This window comes from Eulemur rufifrons, chromosome 6 (assembly GCF_041146395.1).
Source record: "Eulemur rufifrons isolate Redbay chromosome 6, OSU_ERuf_1, whole genome shotgun sequence".
NCBI classification, from domain to species: Eukaryota; Metazoa; Chordata; class Mammalia; order Primates; family Lemuridae; genus Eulemur; species Eulemur rufifrons.
This window is the reverse complement of record NC_090988.1, coordinates 101,676,523-101,698,275: the sequence shown is the minus strand read 5'-3', so window position 1 is coordinate 101,698,275 and position 21,753 is coordinate 101,676,523. Positions and strand designations below refer to the sequence as shown.

General features: G+C 39.5%; 1 protein-coding gene across 1 annotated transcript in view; it reads left to right on the top strand.

The window, feature by feature from the left end:
* Positions 1–21,753, top strand: part of TOP6BL (TOP6B like initiator of meiotic double strand breaks) — a 66,568-nt gene that overhangs the window by 29,089 nt on the left and 15,726 nt on the right. The window contains exons 6-11 of the mRNA XM_069470348.1: positions 1,258–1,453; positions 10,123–10,273; positions 12,130–12,276; positions 16,075–16,196; positions 16,985–17,095; positions 19,243–19,341. Of these exons, the coding sequence (XP_069326449.1) occupies positions 1,258–1,453; positions 10,123–10,273; positions 12,130–12,276; positions 16,075–16,196; positions 16,985–17,095; positions 19,243–19,341 (826 nt within the window). The remainder of the gene's footprint in view (positions 1–1,257; positions 1,454–10,122; positions 10,274–12,129; positions 12,277–16,074; positions 16,197–16,984; positions 17,096–19,242; positions 19,342–21,753) is intronic.

Below are 21,753 nucleotides of genomic sequence, written 5' to 3'. Positions count from 1 at the left end.
AACCATGCTAATTACAATCCCATTTAGACATGAGAAGAGAGGTCTGTGAATTTAAGTTTACTTGAACTCTTGGCTAGAGAGATAGTATGAATACAAAGGAATTCGTTATATATTATTTTTTGTGCATCAGCATTTTGCATAGATTTGGAAAATCTCTCCCTACCCACCTCAACCTTCTTCAGACTTCAAAAACGTAAACCCATGGAGGAGGTGGTAAATAATAGGGAACAGACAGAACCCTCTGCCTTGCTTTGCTTTGACATCCAGCTACCACAGAATCCAAAGTGAACATGAACTATATCAAGAAAAAAACCTAACATATGCTTAAGTCCAACTAATTTAGTCTTTATTTAATAGTTTCTGCCTCTGCTTATATGCCCTAAGTCAATACCAGTAGTCATAAGGATGTTACAGCTTGAAGAGACCACCCAAGGTTTTTTAGATTATTTTCTTATTCTCACCGAAAAATCACACCTCAGATGAGAATATTTTTTATTTTTTAATATACAGGTAACAAAACCCCCACCGTATATCTTTCTTTAGTAATCTAATCCTCTAGTATTAGAGGATTCTAGTATTGTATAATCCTTATAGGTAGGTGTCTCATCATCATAGTTTTACTGACCAGAGTTTAAACTTTTGAGATAATGTTTGTGGACATGTTTCCCTGGATGACCTGATACGTTTATAGAGAGTGGAAAAGGTTTATTAATATTTTTTCTCTGTTTAGAAAAGAGCCATTGAAAAATAAATGAACACAAAATTTTACTAGATTCTTTCTGGGAGAGAAAGATGCCCTAATTTTTCCTCATTGGTCCTATAAAATAGGAACCTCAGACCTCTGCAGGGGAAGGTGTGGCATGTGGGGAGCAGATTGCTAAATACCACAGGGTCAGGTTAGGCCATTTGTGATACACAGACCCCCTCACACAATGCTTGTCTTTGACTGATCTTGGGAACTTCTGCTCAGAAACGTAGAGTAATTTTAGTCGGGGAAATATACTTTGGAGAATAAGAAACTGCCACTAGTGGGAGAAAAAGCAGGAGCCATGATGCCATCCCTGAAATGTCAATTTCTTTGCTTTTTTTCCTTTGCTCTAATTCCCTGAGTAGGACACAACTTGGTTATTCCAACAAAACTGATATTGTAGGTTATATGGTTATGCATATGCCAGAGGTTTATAAAAGGAATTTTGAATGCCCTTTTAAATAATTTCTTAAGAGAGAAAAAAGTTAAATTTGTCTGTTTTCTGACAGTAGACCAAAATTTGGTACAACTGAATCATGCTGCAGCAGAATCCACCCTGTGCTAGGACATCCAATAACACTTTCCATCCCTGATGACGTGGTTGGCATGGACTTGTTGGGAGAACTGACACTGACTCCAGCTGCTGCTCTGTGCCCCACCCCAAAGGTCTTTTCCAGCCAGTCGAACGGGATTTCTTCAGTTTCCATATCTTTTTGATGACAAATTTCATCCAATTGTCTTTTAAAATGGGTGTTTATATCCCAATTTTAGGAAAGCCTTTAGTATATGAATTCTGTATCTACAAGCATGTGTGATTTGTATAAAAACGTATAATCCAATATGAAAGCCAAGTTTGAAAATGTTGACAGGGAGCTGCAAACTATAAAATGTGACATGTGCCACTCATTCTTCATACAGTACAACATAACTGAAGCATGGGATGAATCGTGCAAGAGGGAGAGATGAGGCTGGAAAGTACTGTGAAGTTGAGTATGGTAGATCATGAGTGCCAGACTAAGGAGTGTGAACTTTATGCTTTATAGAGTGGGAAACCATTGAATGTTTCGGCAGGAGTCTCTAGCAGCATTGCGCAGAATGGATGGGAAAGAGAAGTTAGTAATTACTAAGTAAATACGTAAGTGAACTGGGTTAAGAGATAATGAGTGCCTGAATTAAAAGTGTGGTGGGCATGGAAAGGTGAGACTTACCACAGGAAGGAATCAACATGATGAGGTAACCAGATCATTGTTGGGGTAGGGAGAGATTAGGGGTAGGGAATGGCTAAAGTTTATGTCAGATTTCTATGTCTAGAATAGGCAAATCTATAGAGATAGAAGGTAGATGGGGGGAGCTTCTTTTTGAAGTGATGAAAATGTTCTAAAATTGATGATGGTAATGGTTGCACAACTCTTTGAATATACTAAAACCATTCAATTGAACATTTAAAATGGGTGAATTGTATGATATGTGGATCACACCTTGATAAAGCTGTTGAAAAAGATTTCCACGGGCTGGGCATGGTGGCTCACGCTTGTAATTCCAGCACTTTGGGAGGCTGAGGCAGGAGGATCACTTGAGGCCAGGAGTTGGAGACAAGCCTGGGCAACATAGGAAGACCACGTCTCTACATCTCTCTTGTTTTTAATTTTAAAAAATTAGCCAGCATGGTGGTGTGCACCTATAGTCCTAACTACTCAAGAGGCTGAGGCAGGAGGATTGCTTGAGCCCAGGAGTTTGAGGCTGCAATGAGCTATGATTGTGCCATTGCAGTCTAGCCTGGGTGACACAGTGAGACCTTGTCTCCTAAAAAAAAAAAAAAAAACAATTTCCATGGATGATTGACAGAATAATGATACTGTCAGCAATATACAAAACATTAAAAGCAGATTTAGGAGATAAAGAAAATGAGTTTGGCTTTGAACATGCTGAGTTTATGATGCCTGCAAGACATCCTTTGAAGATGGTAAACATAGCAGCTATATAGAAATCTTGGTTTGGAACTGGGAAGTAATCAGATATGGAATTACAGACTTTTAGGATTTCGGTTTCCACCATAGGTGAGTGTCATAGAGTGCTGTGTTTAGAGCCTGACACGGGAGTGTAAATGCTGGATTCACCATTAATTAGCTGTATGCCTGTAGGCATCTTAGTTAACCAGCCTAAGCCTTTACTTCCTTCACTTTAAAATGGGAATAATAATACCTACCTCATAGATTTGTCTGCATTCCCTCTCAAAGGTTATATTGTTGTTCTTTTGGTGCTTGTTTGCTTGCTTTTTAGAATTAACTGTAACAATCCATATGAATGAAGCTCCAAGCACACTGCCTGACACATAAGTGCTCAATAATTATTAATTGTTATTACTATATGATTGAAGCTGTAGGAGGAAATGAAGTTATCAAAGAGTATAAAGAATGAGAACAAAGCTGGATGCAGTGGTGCTTGCCTGTAGTCTCAGCTAGTCGGGAGGCTGAAGCAGGAGGATCACTTGAGCCCAGGAGTTCGAGACCAGCCTGGACAACATAGTGAAACCCTTTTATTCAAAAAAATAAAAAGAATGAGAACAGAAGAGGCATGATATGATAGATGTCAGCTATCTGGCAATATCAGAATATCTTACTTAGGAAGAGGGAGCAGGATAGTGATATAGACTATACATGGACATTTTATATTTTAAAACATGTTTTTTCTTAATATCTACATAGTACAGAAGAGTATAAAGCAAAGAATAAAAGGTTCTTTTTTCCTCTTCATTCCATTCTGTAGAATGAATAAGACAGACAAATTTTCTGTCTTCTCAGAGTTTACATGTTAGTGGGAAAATTTAACAAATAAATAGATACTAGGTAGTGATAGTGCAGTGAAGACAAGTAAAGCAGATGAAGAGATAGAGAATGATGGGGATGTTATTTTAAATCTGGTCAGTGAACACTCTGAGGAGGTAATGTTTTAATGAAGAGAGAGAACTAGCTATGAAAACCCTGGTGGGATTTCAGTTTCTGAGAATGACAAACTAGATAATTTAGACCAACCCTCCCATTGAAGACTGAGGTTGGATGAAAATATATTAATAAAAACATCAAAAGCATCAATGAACTAGTGAAGGGGAGGAATTTCTGGGCCATGATTTAGGGGAGAATGGAATTACAGAGAGCTGACTCCAGCATTGGGGGCTGCTTTCGCCCTGGGATCATTTGCCAATGAAAACAAGTAGCTGAGAGTCTAAGATGTATAATAAAAAATACTTCTGAATCAATGCAGGACAAGAAGGCCAAAGAATCCAGGCCTGCTGAACTTGTGGGTGCTGTTAAAACACCTCCTGTTTGGGCAGGGATAACTAAAAGGCTACATTTTAAGGAGTAAGGTGAACCTGAAATAAACCATCCTTCAGATGGACTGCATGTTTTTTAGTCATCTAGGCAGGCCAGAAAATCTTAAACTTTGAAATTGGATTAGTGTGATTCTAGATTGCTATTTAATAATTCTCCTAGATCTCTTTTAGAAAAAAATTATTTCTGGAGGAAAATAACTATATCCTATGCTTCAAATTATTTAACACTTTTTCAAATATAATGTCTAATGTCCAGAGAAAGAAAATGGGACAGGAACAATATTGGAAGAATTAATGGCTGAAACAACTAAAACATTTAAAAACTCAACTATCAAGCAGGATAAATAAAAAAGATATCTACACCTACCGAAGATCAAAGACAAATAGAAAAACCTTAAAATCAGCCAGGAAGACAGATTATATTCAAAAGAGGAACAAATTGACAGCTGACTTCTCCATAGCAACATAAGGTGGTAGACTAATAGTGTTAATGCCCTGAAATAAAATAATAATCAACCTAGAATTTCATACCCTGTAAAAATACCCCTCAAGATAAAAGGTAATAAACCTACCTATATATTATATTAATGTCATAATCAATATAGCAAGGAGAATTAATTCAATTGACTTTAGAATATGATGATTGTACATTCTTAGTGTGATATACTCTGAGGTTGAAATGAAGTACAAAGAACTCTTAAAGTTCATTCAGTGGTCTTGATTATTAGTAATAATATTGGTATTTTATATTGAAATTATTGTATGCATTCCATGATAAAACAAATAAGTAATTAACATTGTTAAGAACCAAAAGTTTGAGCATAGGATAGAAGATATATGAGTGTAAATTCAAAAAAATAACAGTTTTTTTTTTAAAAAGTAACCTTAAAGTGCAATTGAAAATACCGGTGTGAATCCACAATTTTTCTGACTTTTAAAATGATATATTTTTTAGTTCTTTCCACTGAAAAAAACGTATAGGCAATGACAATTAGTAGCAATAAGCACTCCTAGTACCCAGAATGTTTTCTCTGAATACCATTGTCCACTAAAAAGGAGAAATGACTGGTTCTAGTCCTGGAGTAGAAATGTACAAGATGAACCTGCATATCATGTTGGGTCAGAAAGCAAGGAAGCTATCAAGGGCCAGTGAGATTGTTTCAAAAACATTTAGGAACTTTCATTCTGGCCATGATAGAATAATGGACTAGATTTAACATCCCACCTTGAACAACTGTTAAATGGACAAATTATATTCAATAGCAGTTTTCTTATACAGCTGGTAGTATTGGAAAGTGGTTCTGGAAAGAAGAGAAACAAACAAGTTAACCTTATGATTGTCCTGCTGTACTTCCTAGAGAGCATTTCCAGGCTGCAGTGCAGGGAGGAGATACCCAACTTGAGTCTGGTAGATCTCTCTGAGTTGGGGAGACAAAGTTCATGGAGGTCTGAGCAGCTAGAATTTGTAGGAAAGAGTACTGAAGAGGAGAGAAATGCATAGAGACAGAAAGCTCTAGACAGAGAACAATCCTTGGAGATCACGTGGAGACTGTTTCCACCAGGCAGAATGAAAAACCTCATATTTCATGGGATGTCAGGTAGAGTCCTCAGAAGGATTTGACTGCGTAGCAGGGACAAGTTAGCTGTAGACTATAGGCTTCTCTGGTCCCATCTAACAAAGCTTGAAAACAAGACCTAGAAGGCTCAAATTATTTCCAAGTAATTTTTTTTTTTTTTTTTTTTTTTGAGACTGAGTCTCGCTCTGTTGCCCTGGGTAGAGTGCAGTGGTGTCATCATAGCTCTCTGCAACCTCAAACTCCTGGGCTCAAGTGATCCTCCTGCCTTACTCTCCTGAGTAGCTGGGACTACATGCAACCGCCACCACACGTGGCTCATTTTTCTATTTTTTGTAGAGATAGGGTCTTGCTCTTGCTCAGGCTGGTCTAGAACTCCTGACTTTGAGCAATCCTCCTGCCTCGGCCTCCCAGAGTGCTAGGATTACAGGCGTGAGCCACCACACCCGGCCTATTTCCAAGTAATTTTATAGCTTCCCAGAAAATAGTTCAAGAATATTTACAGGGGCTAGGCTCAGTGGCTCACGCCTATAATCCTAGCACTCTGGGAGGCCGAGGCAGGTGGATTGTTTGAGCTCAGGAGTTCGAGACCAGCCTGAGCAAGAGCGAGACCCCGTCTCTGCTAAAAAAACAGAAAGAAATTAGCTGGACAACTAAAAATATATAGAAAAAATTAGCCGGGCATGGTGGCGCATGCCTGTAGTCCCAGCCACTTGGGAGGCTGAGGCAGGAGGATCACTTAAGCCCAGGAGTTTGAGGTTGCTGTGAGCTAGGCTGATGCCATGGCACTCTAGCCGGGGCAACAGAGTAAGACTCTGTCTCAAAAAAAAAAAATTTATAGGAATACAAAAATACCCTGCACCCAAGAAGGTAAACTTCACAATGCTTAGCATCTAATAAAAAAACAACTTGGCTTGCTAAGAAGAAGGAAAATAGGATCCATAAAGAAGAAAAGAATCAATCAATGAAACCTACCCAGAAATGTCACAGATGATAATAAACAAGGACATTAAAGCAAATATAACTGTATTCTATATGTTCAATAAGGGAAACAAGCATATTAAATGAAGACAAGATATAAGAAAAAAGACCCCAATTGAACTTCTAGAGATAAAAATTACAATTTTTAGAATGAAAATACACTGGATGAGATTAATGGCAGATCTACATACTGCAGAAGAAAAATTAGTGAAGTTGAATATATAACAATAGAAATGGAAATGAAACACCAAGAAAAAAATGTATGGTGTCAACATTATATAATAGAAAAGAAAAACGAAGAAGGCATCAGTGAACTGTGGGATAACTTCAGGTGGCCTAATTCAGGGACATGCAATTAGAGTCCTGAAGGGAAAGAGGGCAGATAAAATATTTGAAGAAATAATGGTCCCAAAATTTCCAAATCTGATGAAAACTATAAACTTACAGATCCATGATCAATGAAACAAAAGCAAAAGAAATATGAAGAAAATGATATCAAGACATATTTCAGGCCGGGCGCGGTGGCTCACGCCTGTAATCCTAGCACTCTGGGAGGCCGAGGTGGGCGGATCGTTTGAGCTCAGGAGTTCGAGACCAGCCTGAGCAAGAGCGAGACCCCATCTCTACTAAAAATAGAAAGAAATTATATGGACAGCTAAAAAATATATATAGAAAAAATTAGCCGGGCATGGTGGTGCATGCCTGTAGTCCCAGCTACTTGGGAGGCTGAGACAGGAGGATCGCTTGAGCTCAGGAGTTTGAGGTTGCTGTGAGCTAGGTTGACGCCACGGCACTCACTCTAGCCTGGGCAACAGAGTGAGACTCTGTCTCAAAAAAAAAAAAAAAAAAGACATATTTCAAACAAATTGCATAAAGTCAGTAATAAAGAATCTTAAAGACAGCTGGAGATAAAAAAAAAAACACATTAGGTGTAGAAGAACAAAGATAAGAATCACAGCAGATTTCTCAGTGGAAATAGTGTTAACTGGAAGAAAGTTGGGCAACATCTTTAAAGTACTAAAAGAAAAAAGAAAATTGTCCGCCTGGAATTCTATACCCAGTGAAAATATTTTTCAAAAATGAAGGAAACCTGTAATCCTAGTACTCTGGGAGGCCGAGGTGGGCGGATGGTTTGAGCTCAGCAGTTCGAGACCAGCCAGACCCCGTCTCTACTAAAAATAGAAAGAAATTAGCTGGACAACTAAAAATATATAGAAAAAATCAGCCGGGCATGGTGGCGCATGCCTGTAGTCCCAGCTACTCAGGAGTCTGAGGCAGAAGGATCACTTGAGTCCAGGAGTTTGAGGTTACTGTGAGCTAGGCTGACACCATGGTACTCTAGCTCGGGCAACAGAATGAGACTCTGTTTCAAATAAATAAAAAAGAAAATGAACGAAAAACAAAGAATTTTTCAGACATACAGAAGGTGAAAGAATTCATCACCAGCAGACTTGTATTATAAGAAATGTCAAAGGAAATCTTTCAGGTAGAAGGAAAATGATTCCAGACAGAATTCTGGATCTACACATAAAGAAGGAGGATGCTGGAAATGGTAACTGTGTGGGTAAATATAAAAGATTTTTGTCCTTTTTTAAAAAATTTCTTCAAAAGATAATTACTTAAAACAAAAATAACAATGTTTATAACATATGGAAGCAAAAGGTGTGATGACAATAGCACAAAGGCCAAGAAGGGAGAAATGGAAGTATATTGCTGGATTCTTATACTATATGTGAACTGTTACAATATTATTTGAAGGTAGACTATGATAAGTTAAAGTTGTATAGTAATAAAGCCTAAAGCAATCCCTAAATTAATATAGCAGTTATAACTAATAAGCCAAAAAGGAGATATGGAACTATAAAAATTATTTAATCCAAAACAGAACCTAAAAATAGAAAAGTGGGAAAGTAATACAAGGAACAAATGGAAAAGAGAGAACAAGATGATAGATTTAAACCCCACCATAGCTATAATATATTCATATTAAATGTAAATGGTTTAAACAATCCAATTAAAAGACAACCACACATTTTGGCTCTTCAGACTCTCTACTCTTATCCTGAGTTTGCAACATCTCAGAGATCCCCTAGCTCTAAACAGTGACTGTGTTGGCATTAGTTTGTGTGTTAATGCCTGAGATTTGTGAGGGAGACTTCATTTACGGGCAATGCCTCCTTTTTTCTGTTGTGACTTTCCATAATGTCTCAGTGCCCACTGGGTAAGGATTTTAATATTCACATTTAATACCTTGTGTTTACCCTATAGAAAGAGGATAAAGACAAAGAAAAATAAAGGAAAGTATTTATTCTGGTCTCTTTAGCCTTGGTTCAGGGGACAAGAAAGGTTAAGCAGTGGTTCTTAATGGGGTGATTTTGTCCCCAGGACATTTGGCAATATCTGGAGACATTTTGGATTGTCGTTGGTGGTGGGGGGGGTCATGTCAGGAGGTTTGCTACTGGCATCTAGTGGGTAGAGGCCAGGGATACTGCTAAACATCCTGCAGTGCACAGGACTGTCCCCAACCACCACCAGTGAAGAATTATCTGGCCCAAAGTGTCAGTGGTCCAGAGGTCAAGAAACCCTGGGGTAGAGGTAAGATGAGAGTAGGAATGGGAAGTCCAGATAAGGAAACTATTTCAAGGGCCTGTCTGCCTTTGTCTTTGTTAGATAATAGGGTTGGAGAACGTGAGAGGAAGTTTCCTTCTCAATCTAAATCTACTCAGATACTTTCTAGTAAATATTCCTTTGTATATACTTCTATTTTTATTTTATTTAATTTATTTATTTGTTTGTTTGAGATAAAGTCTTGCTTTGTCACCTTAGTACAGTGGTGTCATCATAGCTCACTGCTACCTCAAACTCCTGGGCTCAAGTGATCCTCCTGCCCCAGCCTCCTGAGTAGCTGGGACTACAGGCATGTGCCACCATGCACAGCTAATTTTTCTATTTTTTGTAGAGATGGGGTCTCACTCTTGCTCAGGCTGGTCTCGAACTCCTGGCCTCAAGCAATCCTCCTGCCTTGGCCTACCAAAGTGTCCTTTGTATATACTTCTATTCTGGCATGTATCACATTATATTATAGTTTATTGGTTTTTATGTCTATCTCCCATACTGTAAATATGCTAACTTGAAGATAGGTATTAAATCTGAATATTCATTTTTGTGCCCCCAGAATTTAGAACAGCGTTAACCCTCAGTGCCACTCAAATTTATGATTGAATGCATAAGATGAATAAATTAACTGTCCCAGTACTATACCAGTAGCTCACATTTATTAAACCCCAAATAAATTTCTGGATATCCTAGTGGCTCTATCTCTGGTGCCTCACACCTATCTTTGGTGTGGAAAAGGCTCAAGATGTAATTAAATAGTATACTTGTTTATTTCTGGGAGTATGAACCAGGTCAGTGTTATGTTTGCTTTATACAAGTGAATACATAGTCATAAGAAACTAAAATTTGGCAGTTTTCTTTAGCAACTATACATATTTCTATATGGACCTTTGGGTCTGCCTCTGATACTGTCAAGTCGGGAGCAGCCAATTACTACTGTGTTCAAAGATACCTCTTATTTCATTGACTGGAAAAAGTACCACTTGCATATGGTGCCCAATTTGGATCTCAATTTGGATAGAGGTATGTCTCCCTCTTTTGTACAGGAATGAAGAAACCTGAAGGATATTAGAGAAAGGAAATATAAATAGCAGGTATATATAAAAATAGGACCCAGTGATCTGATGGCCTAGGTTGGGATGTGGGGATGGGGGTCTGGCTGAGTTTAAGAGACCACTTGGAGTGAGCAAACAGATGTCAAACAGGCAAAGCCCCATCAGAGCCTGTTTGGCATTGCACGTGAATGCTGGTTCTCCTCTCACTTCCTCTGCTGCCACCTCTATTCCTGATCCTTCTTCTAGGGACTTGTTCAGAGGGTTTCTGTTGTACCTTAGTCTGTCAACTCAGGGCTTTAGAAAGATGACTAAAGGAGCAATGACACCTTTGAACTATTGTGGAAGAGAAATGCTTCATGATGAAATGAGAAAATCTGTATAAAATTACTTAGAAAAAGTTAAAATGCAACGTAAATTCAAGACCATAGTATTGAACCTAGGAAGCTGGCTATAATATTCATGTAGGGCTTAACCACATTATCTTTGGGTGAATCATGCTAAAAGTTGGGAGGTTAATAACTGAACTAATAAATAAAGTTGGGAAATAGGAATATGCAACCCTGGGCTGATGTCTAAGAGGTTTACAGTTTTGAGCTTGACTGTTGTCCCTCTAGAATCCTTTGAAGTTCAGAAAGTAGTAGGTCTTTTGGATCCCCAGGAAGACTATTAAGGAAGAGGTATTCTAGGATTGTGACTGGTATGAGAAGATTGAAGCCTATCTCGGGGGGGAATGATGGGATCTTCACCTGGGAAGGAAGCCTGGCGATAAGGTTCTTTGTTCCTGAGTGGGTAGTGATTCCAGAGGGTGGGTATGAGAGGAGGGTGTCCTGGGACAGCGTCTCTGGAGGTAAGTAGTTTTGTCAGAAAAGAATGTTTGGTCTTAACCTGTCAGGCTATCAAGATTTTGAATAGAAGGATGACCTAGGTGAATTTCTAGAAATCTCCATATTTCTTTTTCTCTTTCATTTTTGTTTTCAGGCTTTGTTGATTTACTTTATGTTTTACCACTTCATGATGCCTGAACTTGCTCAGTTAGCTTTGGAAATGAATATGTAAGAAATGTCCCCTCATCTCCCTCCCTCGTTACTCTAAAGGATAAAACCAGGATCCACATAGAGGTGCTTCTCTATATGATTCTGGAAGGTAGCACTATCCAGATTGTATTCCAAAGGGTCAAGGTGCTAGAAAGTGACCACAGGGCATTGAATTACGTAGGAATACAAATATCACACAGTATTTGGGTTGAGAACACAGATTTTGGAGTCAGTCTAGCAAGGTCTAAAACTCAGTTCTACCATTTACTAGCTCACATTGGGCAAGGTATTTAACCTATCTGTGCCTCTTTCCTTATCTGTAAAAGGCATAAGAATAGGTCCTATCCCATAGTGTTGTTACGAAGTCTAAATGTTAAGACAGTATATGAGAATTTAACATAGTACCTGGCATGTAGCGCAAGTTAGCTGTTGTTATCATCATTACTCAGGTTTGAATCTGACCTCTGCCTCTTACTAGCCATACCTGCCTTGGAAAGTTGTATGTGAGGAATCAGTGAATTTAGTGTTTCCCAGTAAATGCAAAGGAGTATTGTTTGGTTTGCATTTTACACACCCAGTTATTATTTTGATGTTCTTCCTGTGAGTGAGTCACTATTATTTGCTTCCATCGTGTGGATGGAGAAACAAGTTCAAGAGGGGAAGTGAATGTTTGAATTTAGATCTCCTATTCTCAGATGCTTCTTTGTTCAGAATATACGTTCTTTAGTCACTTAGCATTTCTACAAGTCTTTATTTATGTCAGGAATTGGTGTGATATCTTGTCCTCCAGATTTGGTGCTTCCAGATGTGAGTTACGTGGTGGAATCCAGCGAGGGGACTCAGTCTCAGAATACGGACACTCAAGGACACACTCTGCTGCTTTTTCTCTTTGTGGATTTCCACAATGGGTTTCCCGTCCAGCAAATGGAAATCTGGGGTAGGTATAGGAGGATGGGGCTGCCAGCTGGGGTGTGCCAAATGTTGGGAAGATAAAGAAAGGGAGACTTTGTGTAATGCAGATATCTGAATTAGATGTATTTCTATAGAATAAAGAATTTCAGTGAGAAACCTTGCTTGTTAAACTAAATTATATGCCCTATGGGAAAGATCCATTATGTTGGTGCATCATGTAAATGATGACGTTCCCAGATTTGGTTGGCAAGAAATCAGCAGACACTTCATATAACACTCCCTAGGGTTCAGTGGTTCTCAGCCTTAGCCACACAACCTGGGAGTGTCTAAAAATGATTCAAACCTCGCCCCAAAGATTCTGATTTCCTTGGATGGAGGTGGGGCCCAGGTCTCAGTATGTTTTTAAAGCTTCTCAGATGATTCTGATGTGCAGCCAGTCTTGAGAACTTTTTATCACCATACTGCTTTTCCAAGTGGATTAAAGAAATGTATGCTTGTCCTTGTTCAGGCATGTAAGGGGGATTAGAAAGGTGATAACCTGTTTTCAAAAAGGTTCTCTCGCCAGGCATGGTAGCTTGTACCTATAATCCCAGCTACTTGGGAGGCTAAGGTGGGAGGATCGCTTGAGTCCAAGACTTTGAGGCTGCAGTGATCATGCCACTGCACTCCAGCCTGGGTGATAAAGGGAGACTCCATTTCAAAAAAAAAAAAACAAGCCACACAACAAAAAAACCTCTCTTTTAAAGGTAAAGATATTGTTTCAGTTTATGGTCCATGAGACACATGCATCAGAATCACCTAGATTATTTGAAAGTTTGCAGCTTCCTGGGCCAGTGATTAATTTCTACTTTTCTTTATTTTGCAATAATGTAAAAATCTGGTGCACTTTAAGAATCTGCATTTGAAACAAGATTCTCAAGTGATTCTTAAATATAGTAAAATTTGAAAACCACTGATTGTGAGCCGGAGTTGGCTTATTCATTTTAATTCAATAAATCCTGGGACAGAAACTTAAGTGTTTCTAAATGTCTTCCTAAACTTTGAGGGAAGTTACAAGGAGAAGTGGAACTTACACAAATTTGGGGAAAAGTTCATAAGCTTCCCTTTTGGTGCTTCTGATATGTTTTTGTGTTCTTTCTCTGTGGGCTGGTATGTATGTTTTCATGGGATTCTGCTATGCAGGCATTCCAGTGCTGTTTGGTGCGGCCCTCCCCCTGAATCATAAGAAAAATGAGACCTCTTACAACCCCAGACCAAAAGAGCGCACATTGACTGGTGCCAACTATTTGTTGAACACACCACTGCCACCTGTGGGATTCCTTCCATTGCTTTCCTCCCAAGCCTCTCCTACCTCTTCCCAACACATATTGTGAATACTCTAGGAGAGAAGCACTGTTTGCTGGGCTCTGGCCAGTCCTTTATTTGAGGAGCTGGTGTTCTTTGATGCCTCACTGTTCCATAGATTAAGGCCAGAGGAATGAGAAATAGATGAGACCCAAACTAATGAGGCTCTAGCAAAGAGGTCTAAGGTGAGGATTCCTAGGGCTGCTACCTAGCCTGTGCTCATGTAGACAGAGGCTGAAAAGAGAAACAGCTTGCTACTGTGGAGAGAACATCAAGGTAGAATCAAGAAACCTGGGTTTAATTTTAGCTCTAACACCAGCTTCCTTAGTGATTTTGGGGAAAGAAGTCAAAGAAATCATCTGAGCCTCCCTTTTCATATCTTTAACATGAGATTGTTTAGCCTTTCCAAGACTAAAAGTCTCTTAAAAGTTAAGATCTGCTACCTTCAAGCAGGTTTTTTTTAAAGTTCTGCCAGAGGATAATCCTAGGATAACACAAACCTGGGACCATGTTCTGGGTGCTACTGAACGTGTCATGAGAGCTCAAATTCCTCAGAAACCAGTGTTACTTATTATTCTTACAGTACCATGATAATTTATACACTTCTGTTTAGCTTGACTCTGAAGGCCTGCAGTATCCCAGTACTTGTACTCAGTGTTGGATTAAAAAGAAATTCATCACTGAATTAGTAAACAGAGTATCTTTTCAAATTTCACACATCTGGTAGTTTAGGACTAGCCTCTGAAGAGGATGTGCAGTGAGGGAGGTAGATATGGACAGAGTGGTGATTTTATCTTCTCCTCCCCCCTCTTCCTTCTCATATTCTTGAAAGCTTTTTCCAGGCTCCTTCTTTTAGGAAACAGATTGTGAAAAATTACAATCTGTTTCCATGTATCTTTAAAAAAAATTATATAATTGGCCTTCTGCCTACCTTGTCATGGTAACTTTTCTATGATTAACTCATTATTTAATGTCAAAAGCATCTGGTGGTATCAGCAGTTTTAGGGGTGAACTTTGGTTTTTTAATTTAATGTCTGCTATCAAAAGGGGTCTGGGCTGGGTGCGGTGGCTCACGCCTGTAATCCTAGCACTCTGGGAGGCCGAGGTGGGAGAATCGCTCGAGGTCAGGAGTTCAAGACCAGCCTGAGCAAGAGTGAGACCCCACCTCTGCTAACAATAGAAAGAAAATTAGCTGGACAACTAAAAATATATAGAAAAAATTAGCCGGGCATGGTGGCACTTGGGAGGCTGAGGCAGGAGGATCACTTAAGCCCAGGAGTTTGAGGTTGCTGTGAGCTAGGCTGATGCCACAGCACTCTGGCCTGGGCAACAGAATGAGATTGTCTCAAAAAAAAAAAAGGGGGGGGGGGTCTGATTTCTTGAAGCTATTTTTAGGACCAAACTATGGAAAATAGTAATCCAGATATCAGTCATCACAGCAATATCAATATTTTTCCATTGAATAATGCAGTGTACATTTCAAAACACTTCATGTAAATCATCCCAGTTTATGTGCACAACATACCTATGAAGCAGGTGATATAAAGCCGTTTCCTGAAGTAAGAAAAGTGAAGCGACTTAGCCATCACTAATTGGTGGTAAAATTGACCCTAGAATCTATGTTCTCCTTATTCTAGCTCTAGCCTCCTTTTGAACTTACCCCATATTACCTTCCTTAGCAGAAAAGCATTCTGGTGCCTTGTGGTAGAGAGTGTTCCTTCTGGCTTGAATTTTTAATGCAGTCCTGAGAAAAGCCAGGCAGCCTTAGGCTGCTTCACCATAGTATCTGAACAGACTATCCAGGAGAGAGTAGAACAACACTGAAAACACAAAGCACGATGAAGAAGCATTTTCTCCAGGTGGCCTGTCAAGTGAACTTGGCTTCCTGTGTCTGCTGCAGCAGGATCATTAAATGGTAGCCTGTTGTTTGAAGACATATTTTTGCCCGTTGCTCTCACATGTTAACTTTTCTGAAAGAGAGAGAATCTTCCATTCAAAAGGACCTTATGCAAGCGAGGGGTTCTCAGAGTCATCTTTGTGAGTTTTAACCTTTTCTTTACCACAGCACATCTGGAAGAATCCCCACAACAGTGATGCTCAGTAGGAATGGAGTGGGGTTAGACACACTCTCCAGAGCTTCTCTCTCCCTCTTTCTCCTCTCCTCTGGCAGTCACCAGTATCGTTGTTTCTAGTATGTGGTGTTAATATATATTTCCGATGGGATCCGTCATTTGTTTCTTCAAAAATAATGTCATTCCTCTCTTTAATTTTCCTGAGCTTTCTTTCATTTATAAGTGAGAATTGGGTGGGTTTGTTAGTTGCTGGGAGGTTTTGTCTTTAAAAAGTAATTATTTGTGGACAGGTAATGGCCTTTTCTTCCAAGAGGCGTCTTTCCCATTCCCAGCTCTGACTCAGAGCACATGCAGTCTTGAAGGAGCCGCCCTCACTCATGGTTTACTGACATTCTTCCTCCCTGTAGGAGTCCAGACTTTGCTCACTACTCATCTCGGTGCCATCCTCATGGAGAGCCACAGTGTAGTACAAGATTCCATCCAGCTCACTGTGGACCAGGTCTTGGAGCAGCATCACCAGGCTGCCAAGGTAATAAGAAATTCACAGCCTCCTTTCTCCTACTCTCTAAGAAAAAGATAGTATATAGCAGGCAGGGCCTAAGAGCGCTTCCTCCCTTAATGCCCCTTCCTTTCCTCTTCTGTTACCTGGGGTGATCTTGTAAAACTTCATCTAGCCTAGGAACTCAAGCTTTAAGTGAGGTGGGCCACTGTAACCAGCTTACTTAGTCTTACCTCCTAGTAGGTGGGTTTGAGTAAATAGGGAAATAGCTAATAGAGAAAAATGACTGATAAAGCACGTCTCCCTCATCTGTATATCTCCTCTTCCCACACATACTTCTGGAGCTGCTGTGTCACTAAATCTTACATTCTTCTCTCATTTTCCTAATTCTTTATAGTACCACTTTCTCTTTTTACTTGAATTTCTGAATTCATTCATCCTGTGTACTTTTGGTAACACATTTCTCCCTTCATATGGCCCCTTATTCAGGGAAAAAACAACCACATTAAGAAAGCAAAACTTAAAGCGTTTTTTAAAAAATAATGTATCTGTTTTATTGATCAATGTCTCCTTGCTTGTCTTTTCTGAATGTGTCTATGTCAATAAGTCATCTCTATGAAAGGAGAGAACATTTTAAAAATTTGTTTTAATCCCTAAGTGTCATGATGTAAAGATGTGTCATGATCTCAGTATGTATTGTTGATAGAAGGGAAGAATTGTTGAAATCCTGCCCTGCCTGAAATCTTTGGGCCCTTTGGGATTCTCTGAGCCAGCAGCTTGGCATTAGTGCAGTCTCCTCTCATGTGTTATGTGTCCAGGCTCATCAGAAACTGCAGGCCTCACTCGCGGTGGCTGTGAATTCCATCATGAGTGTAGTGACTGGCAGCACCTGCGGCAGCTTCCGAACGATGTGTCTCCAGGCCCTTCAGGTTAGCAGGGGGTTGGGGATGCTGAAGTGCCCACTGCCTTTGTAACATGCACTGTGCTTTTAGAAACATTATTTTATTTGCTCGTACTGTGATCCTACATAGTACCAGGCCTAAATGTTTCAAGAAATAATTTGTTGAATGAATAGTAGTGTGTATACTATTTTATAAATGAGAAAACAAGTTATTGAAGATTTCTACTTCCCTTAGGTCACATAGCTAGTTAAGATGAAAGCTAGGATTAGATCAGTGATTTCCAATTCCTTGTTGGACAATGCTCTGCTACCTCATCGTGATAGAATACATTGGAAATAACTGAGCAACCTTAAGTATGTGACGATATAGAATGGTGTAAAGAGTCTTGGAATGAGAGGCTTAGGTTCAAATCCTGACTCATTTACTTACTAGCTATGTGGACTTATGCCTGTATTTAACTTCTCTAAGCCCCACCTACAAATTGGAAAAAATAATATTAATAGTACCTCACAGCATTATTATGAGTGTGAGGACTACATGCGTGCTATGGTCTGAATGTTTGTATCTCCCCAAAATTCATATGTTGAAATCCTAACCCCAGCCCCAAGGTATTAGGAGGCTTGGGGCCTTTGGGAGATGATTAGGTCATTAGGGTCCACCCTCATGAATGGGGTTAGTGCTCTTATAAAAGAGGCCCAAGAGAGACCCTTGCCTCTCTGCCACGTGAGGACACGAGGAGAAGTAGGCAGTCTGCAACCCAGAAGAGGGCCTTCACCAGAACCCGACCCCCGACCGTGCTGGCACCTTGATCTCAGACTCCCAGCCTCCAGGACTGTAAGAAATAAATTTTCATTGTTTATAACCCACCCAGCCTATGGCAATTTTTGTAGCAGCCAAAAAGGAATAAGACAGTGGGAAAGTATGAGGCATATGATAGGTTCTCAATGTCAGCTTCTTTTCTTCCTTTTAGGAATGTCTGCTGACCAACTGGTATTAATATTATCAATGGGGAACACATTAGTTTCATGTCTCTTGCTTTAGTTTTTTGTTCTTTTTTTTTTCTGGAAAGATAGTATAACACATACACACAACTTGAAATAATAGCTAATAAATTTTATCACCATTTAAAATTTTTGCTTATCCCATACATAATTATAACCAAAGCATTCTATTTTCTTATATAATTTGACATTTTTCCCTGTTTCAACAGTTTTAGAATTTTGTTTCAGTTAACTAATATTCCACTATAGTATTTTTTATCTAATTTAATAAAACATTCCTGTTAGACATTTAAATTGTTTACAGTGTGTTTTTTGATATACATAGTGTTTCAGCAATACCTTTATATGATATCTTCTTTTGAATTATTTCCTAGAATAAATTTCTATAGATGGAGTTACAGATAAAAGAGTTTAACACCTTTATAAGCTAGTGCATTTTGTCAGAGCTTCAGCTTTCCAGGTCATGGGGCTAGCACAGGGTAGAGAGAAGAACTCTATTGGGAATTTGAAGGGATGCATTAAAGCCCTAACTTTTGTACTAAATAGCTATGAGATCTTGGGAGAGTCACTTCTCCTTTTGGAATTTAAATTTTCTCATCTAAAATTTCTCACATAAAATTAGTGTGTTGCATTAGGTGATTATTCTCGTCCCTGTTAACTCTAATATCCTACAATTCTGTATTAAAAAGTAGAAGGCTATGACCCATTCCCTGTGGGTGCAAACTGTGTTCTTTTGTCCCTCTCCCTAAAAGGCTTATCTGAGGAAAAGTTCTCATATCAGCCTCAGTTGTTCAGTGGACCTCTGCTCTCTTGGAAACTTGTTTTACAGAAGAGTAGTTTACATAACCCCTTCATAAATAGACGGATCTCTGGGGTATTTATCTCCTACAGAGATAAGAGAACAAAGACCTTGTCTGAAGGATCTTGCTTAGGTGATGGAAGTGGGAAGACATATAGGAGCCACAACCACCTAACTCATGCCCAGTATCCCAGGCCTTCTCTTTTCCTCTCCTGCCTTCATAGAAACAAAGGAAACCCCTGACACCATGTGAGCAATACCAGTGGTTTGCCTTCCTGTCTGCCTCATCCTCTCCCCATATAAACTTCTGTGAATACTTCTCCTTTGCGTTCTAGTACTGGAACTCAGCATGTTTGATCTCTGGTTCATTGTAGGCAGCTGACACACAGGAGTTTGGGACCAAACTGCACAAAGTATTTCATGAGGTCACCCAGCACCGATTTCTTCACCACTGCTCATGTGAGGTGAAGCAGGTAAGTGTAAACTAATAATTGGTAATTTGGTAGAAACCTTCCATTTTGGTATGTGGGGATCCTGAATTCAGGGTGGGTAGGTGCCAGTGTTTTAGACTGCACGATCTGAGGTTAGCCTCTCAGCAAGGAAGTCTGTGGTTCAGAAAAACTTTATAGAACATACTATTACATAGAAGTTAAGGGCATGGTTAGACATTGCCTAAATTCCATTTTGTCACTAACTAGTTGTTGGCATTATTGTGGCAGTTACTTAACCTTTCTAAGCCTCAGTTTCTTTATCAGTAAAATAGGAATGAGGCATATCTAAAATGATTGTTGTGAGGCCAGGCATGGTGGCCCATGCCTATAATCCCAGCACTTTGGGAGGCTGAGACAGGAAGATTGCTTAAGGCCAAGAGTTCGAAGCCAGCCTGGGCAACAACATAGCAAGACCCTGTCTCTACAAAACATTCTTCTAAAAATCAGCTGGGCGTAGTGGCACACACCTGTAGTCCTGTCTACTTGGGAGGCTGAGAATGGAGGATCAGTTGAGCTCAGAAATTTGAGGTTGCAGTGAGCTATGTTTGGGTCACTGCACTTCAGCCTGGGCAACGGAGTGAGATCTTGTCTCTTAAATAAAAATAATTGTTATGAATTTTGAATAAGATTATGTAAAGTGCCAAGCACATAGCTACTATCATAATGGGGTGATGTGGTAGGATTCTTATGTTTAGTTTTGACTAATGAAAAATACATTTTTTCTGTTTACCTTTTTGGATGTAGGAGATCTAGAGTTTCTTTTTTAAAAAATAGCCTTTCTTAAAAAAAAAAAAAATAGCCTTTCTTTTTTTATACCAACAAAGCAAAGGCAAATAGACTTTCACTAGCTGGGGTCTCTACTCTTAAGGATGTCAAATAGCTTTGGCTGGTTTTGTGGTAGTCTCCTCTAATGAGTAGAGGGAAATCATAGCTAGGAAATTCTGATATTTCCAGATTCCAGGTGTAGCTGGTAGTAGTAGTCTAACTGAAGCCCACTTTTCTTTTTTTTTTTTTTTTTTGAGACAGAGTCTCACTCTTTTGCCCAGGCTAGAGTGAGTGCCGTGGCATCAGCCTAGCTCACAGCAACCTCAAACTCCTGAGCTCAAGGGATCCTCCTGTCTCAGCCTCCCGAGTAGCTGGGACTACAGGCATGTGCCACCATGCCCGGCTAATTTTTTCTATATATATATTTAGCTGTCTGTATAATTTCTTTCTATTTTTAGTAGAGATGGGGTCTCGCTCTTGCTCAGGCTGGTCTCGAACTCCTGAGCTCAAACGATCCGCCCACCTCGGCCTCCCAGAGTGCTAGGATTACAGGCGTGAGCCACCGCGCCCGGCCTAGAAGCCCACTTTTCTAGTTCTCTTAGCTCCAGTCTGTAGGATTGACTTATCTGGAACTAAAGTATAGGATGAATAAATGAGAAATTAAGAATGAAATAATCATACAGTGGCTGCTGGCCACATTGGAGTAACAGGGACCAGATATACCCTCCTGCCCAAAATTAAAAAAGATGAAGCAATGGCTCTTAATACATTGGACATCAGGCAACAAATGGGATAGTCATTCCTGAGAGATGGAAAACAAATGATTTTTGTTTCATTGAACAAAATGACGATTACCCCAGCGCACTGTCTAGACAAAGTACGGAGGCCATGGAACAGGGAGAAGGAATCCAGGCAAAGTTTGGTGGTCTCCCTAAATTGAATAGTTGGAGCTGGGGAATCCAGGGATACCAGGGCAGCTAAAGTTTTCAGAGCAGAGTACCAAAGAGGAGAGAGCTGCACCGAGAATTCTGTATGTCTGCAGAGGGTCTGACCCCTCTACTGTTCAGTTGAGTACTGATCAGATCATTCATGTGGAGAAATAATCCAGGTAAAGAGCCATTCAGATTAGAGGGAACAATATGTGGAGCTTATACAGGGGCAGGAATAGTAACTGTTCCTATCTATCAGTGGAAAAACACCCTCATAATGTATGGAGCATTAGGCAGAAAACTAAGAAGAGTCTTGCCTTGGGAATGGAGAAAAAAATTAACGTACAATAAACACTCCTCTGGTTTTGTCTAATAAAGCTTAAAAACAGAAGCAAGATCCAAAAGGATCAAAGTATTTCCAAGTGATTCAACAGCATGACAGAACAAAGTTCAAAATTATTTATAGGAATACAAAAATATCCAGCACCTACCAAGATAATATTTACAATGCCTTTCTTCCAATCAAAAATTAACAGGCTTGCTAAGAAGCAGGAGAAAATAAAGAGAAAACTTAATCATAACCTAATCCAGAAGTGACACAACAGATAGTAGACAAAGACATTAAAAGACTTATTGTTATTACTTTTTTTCTTTTCTTTTTTTTATGGAGACAGGATCTTGCTCTGTTCCCCGGGGCTAA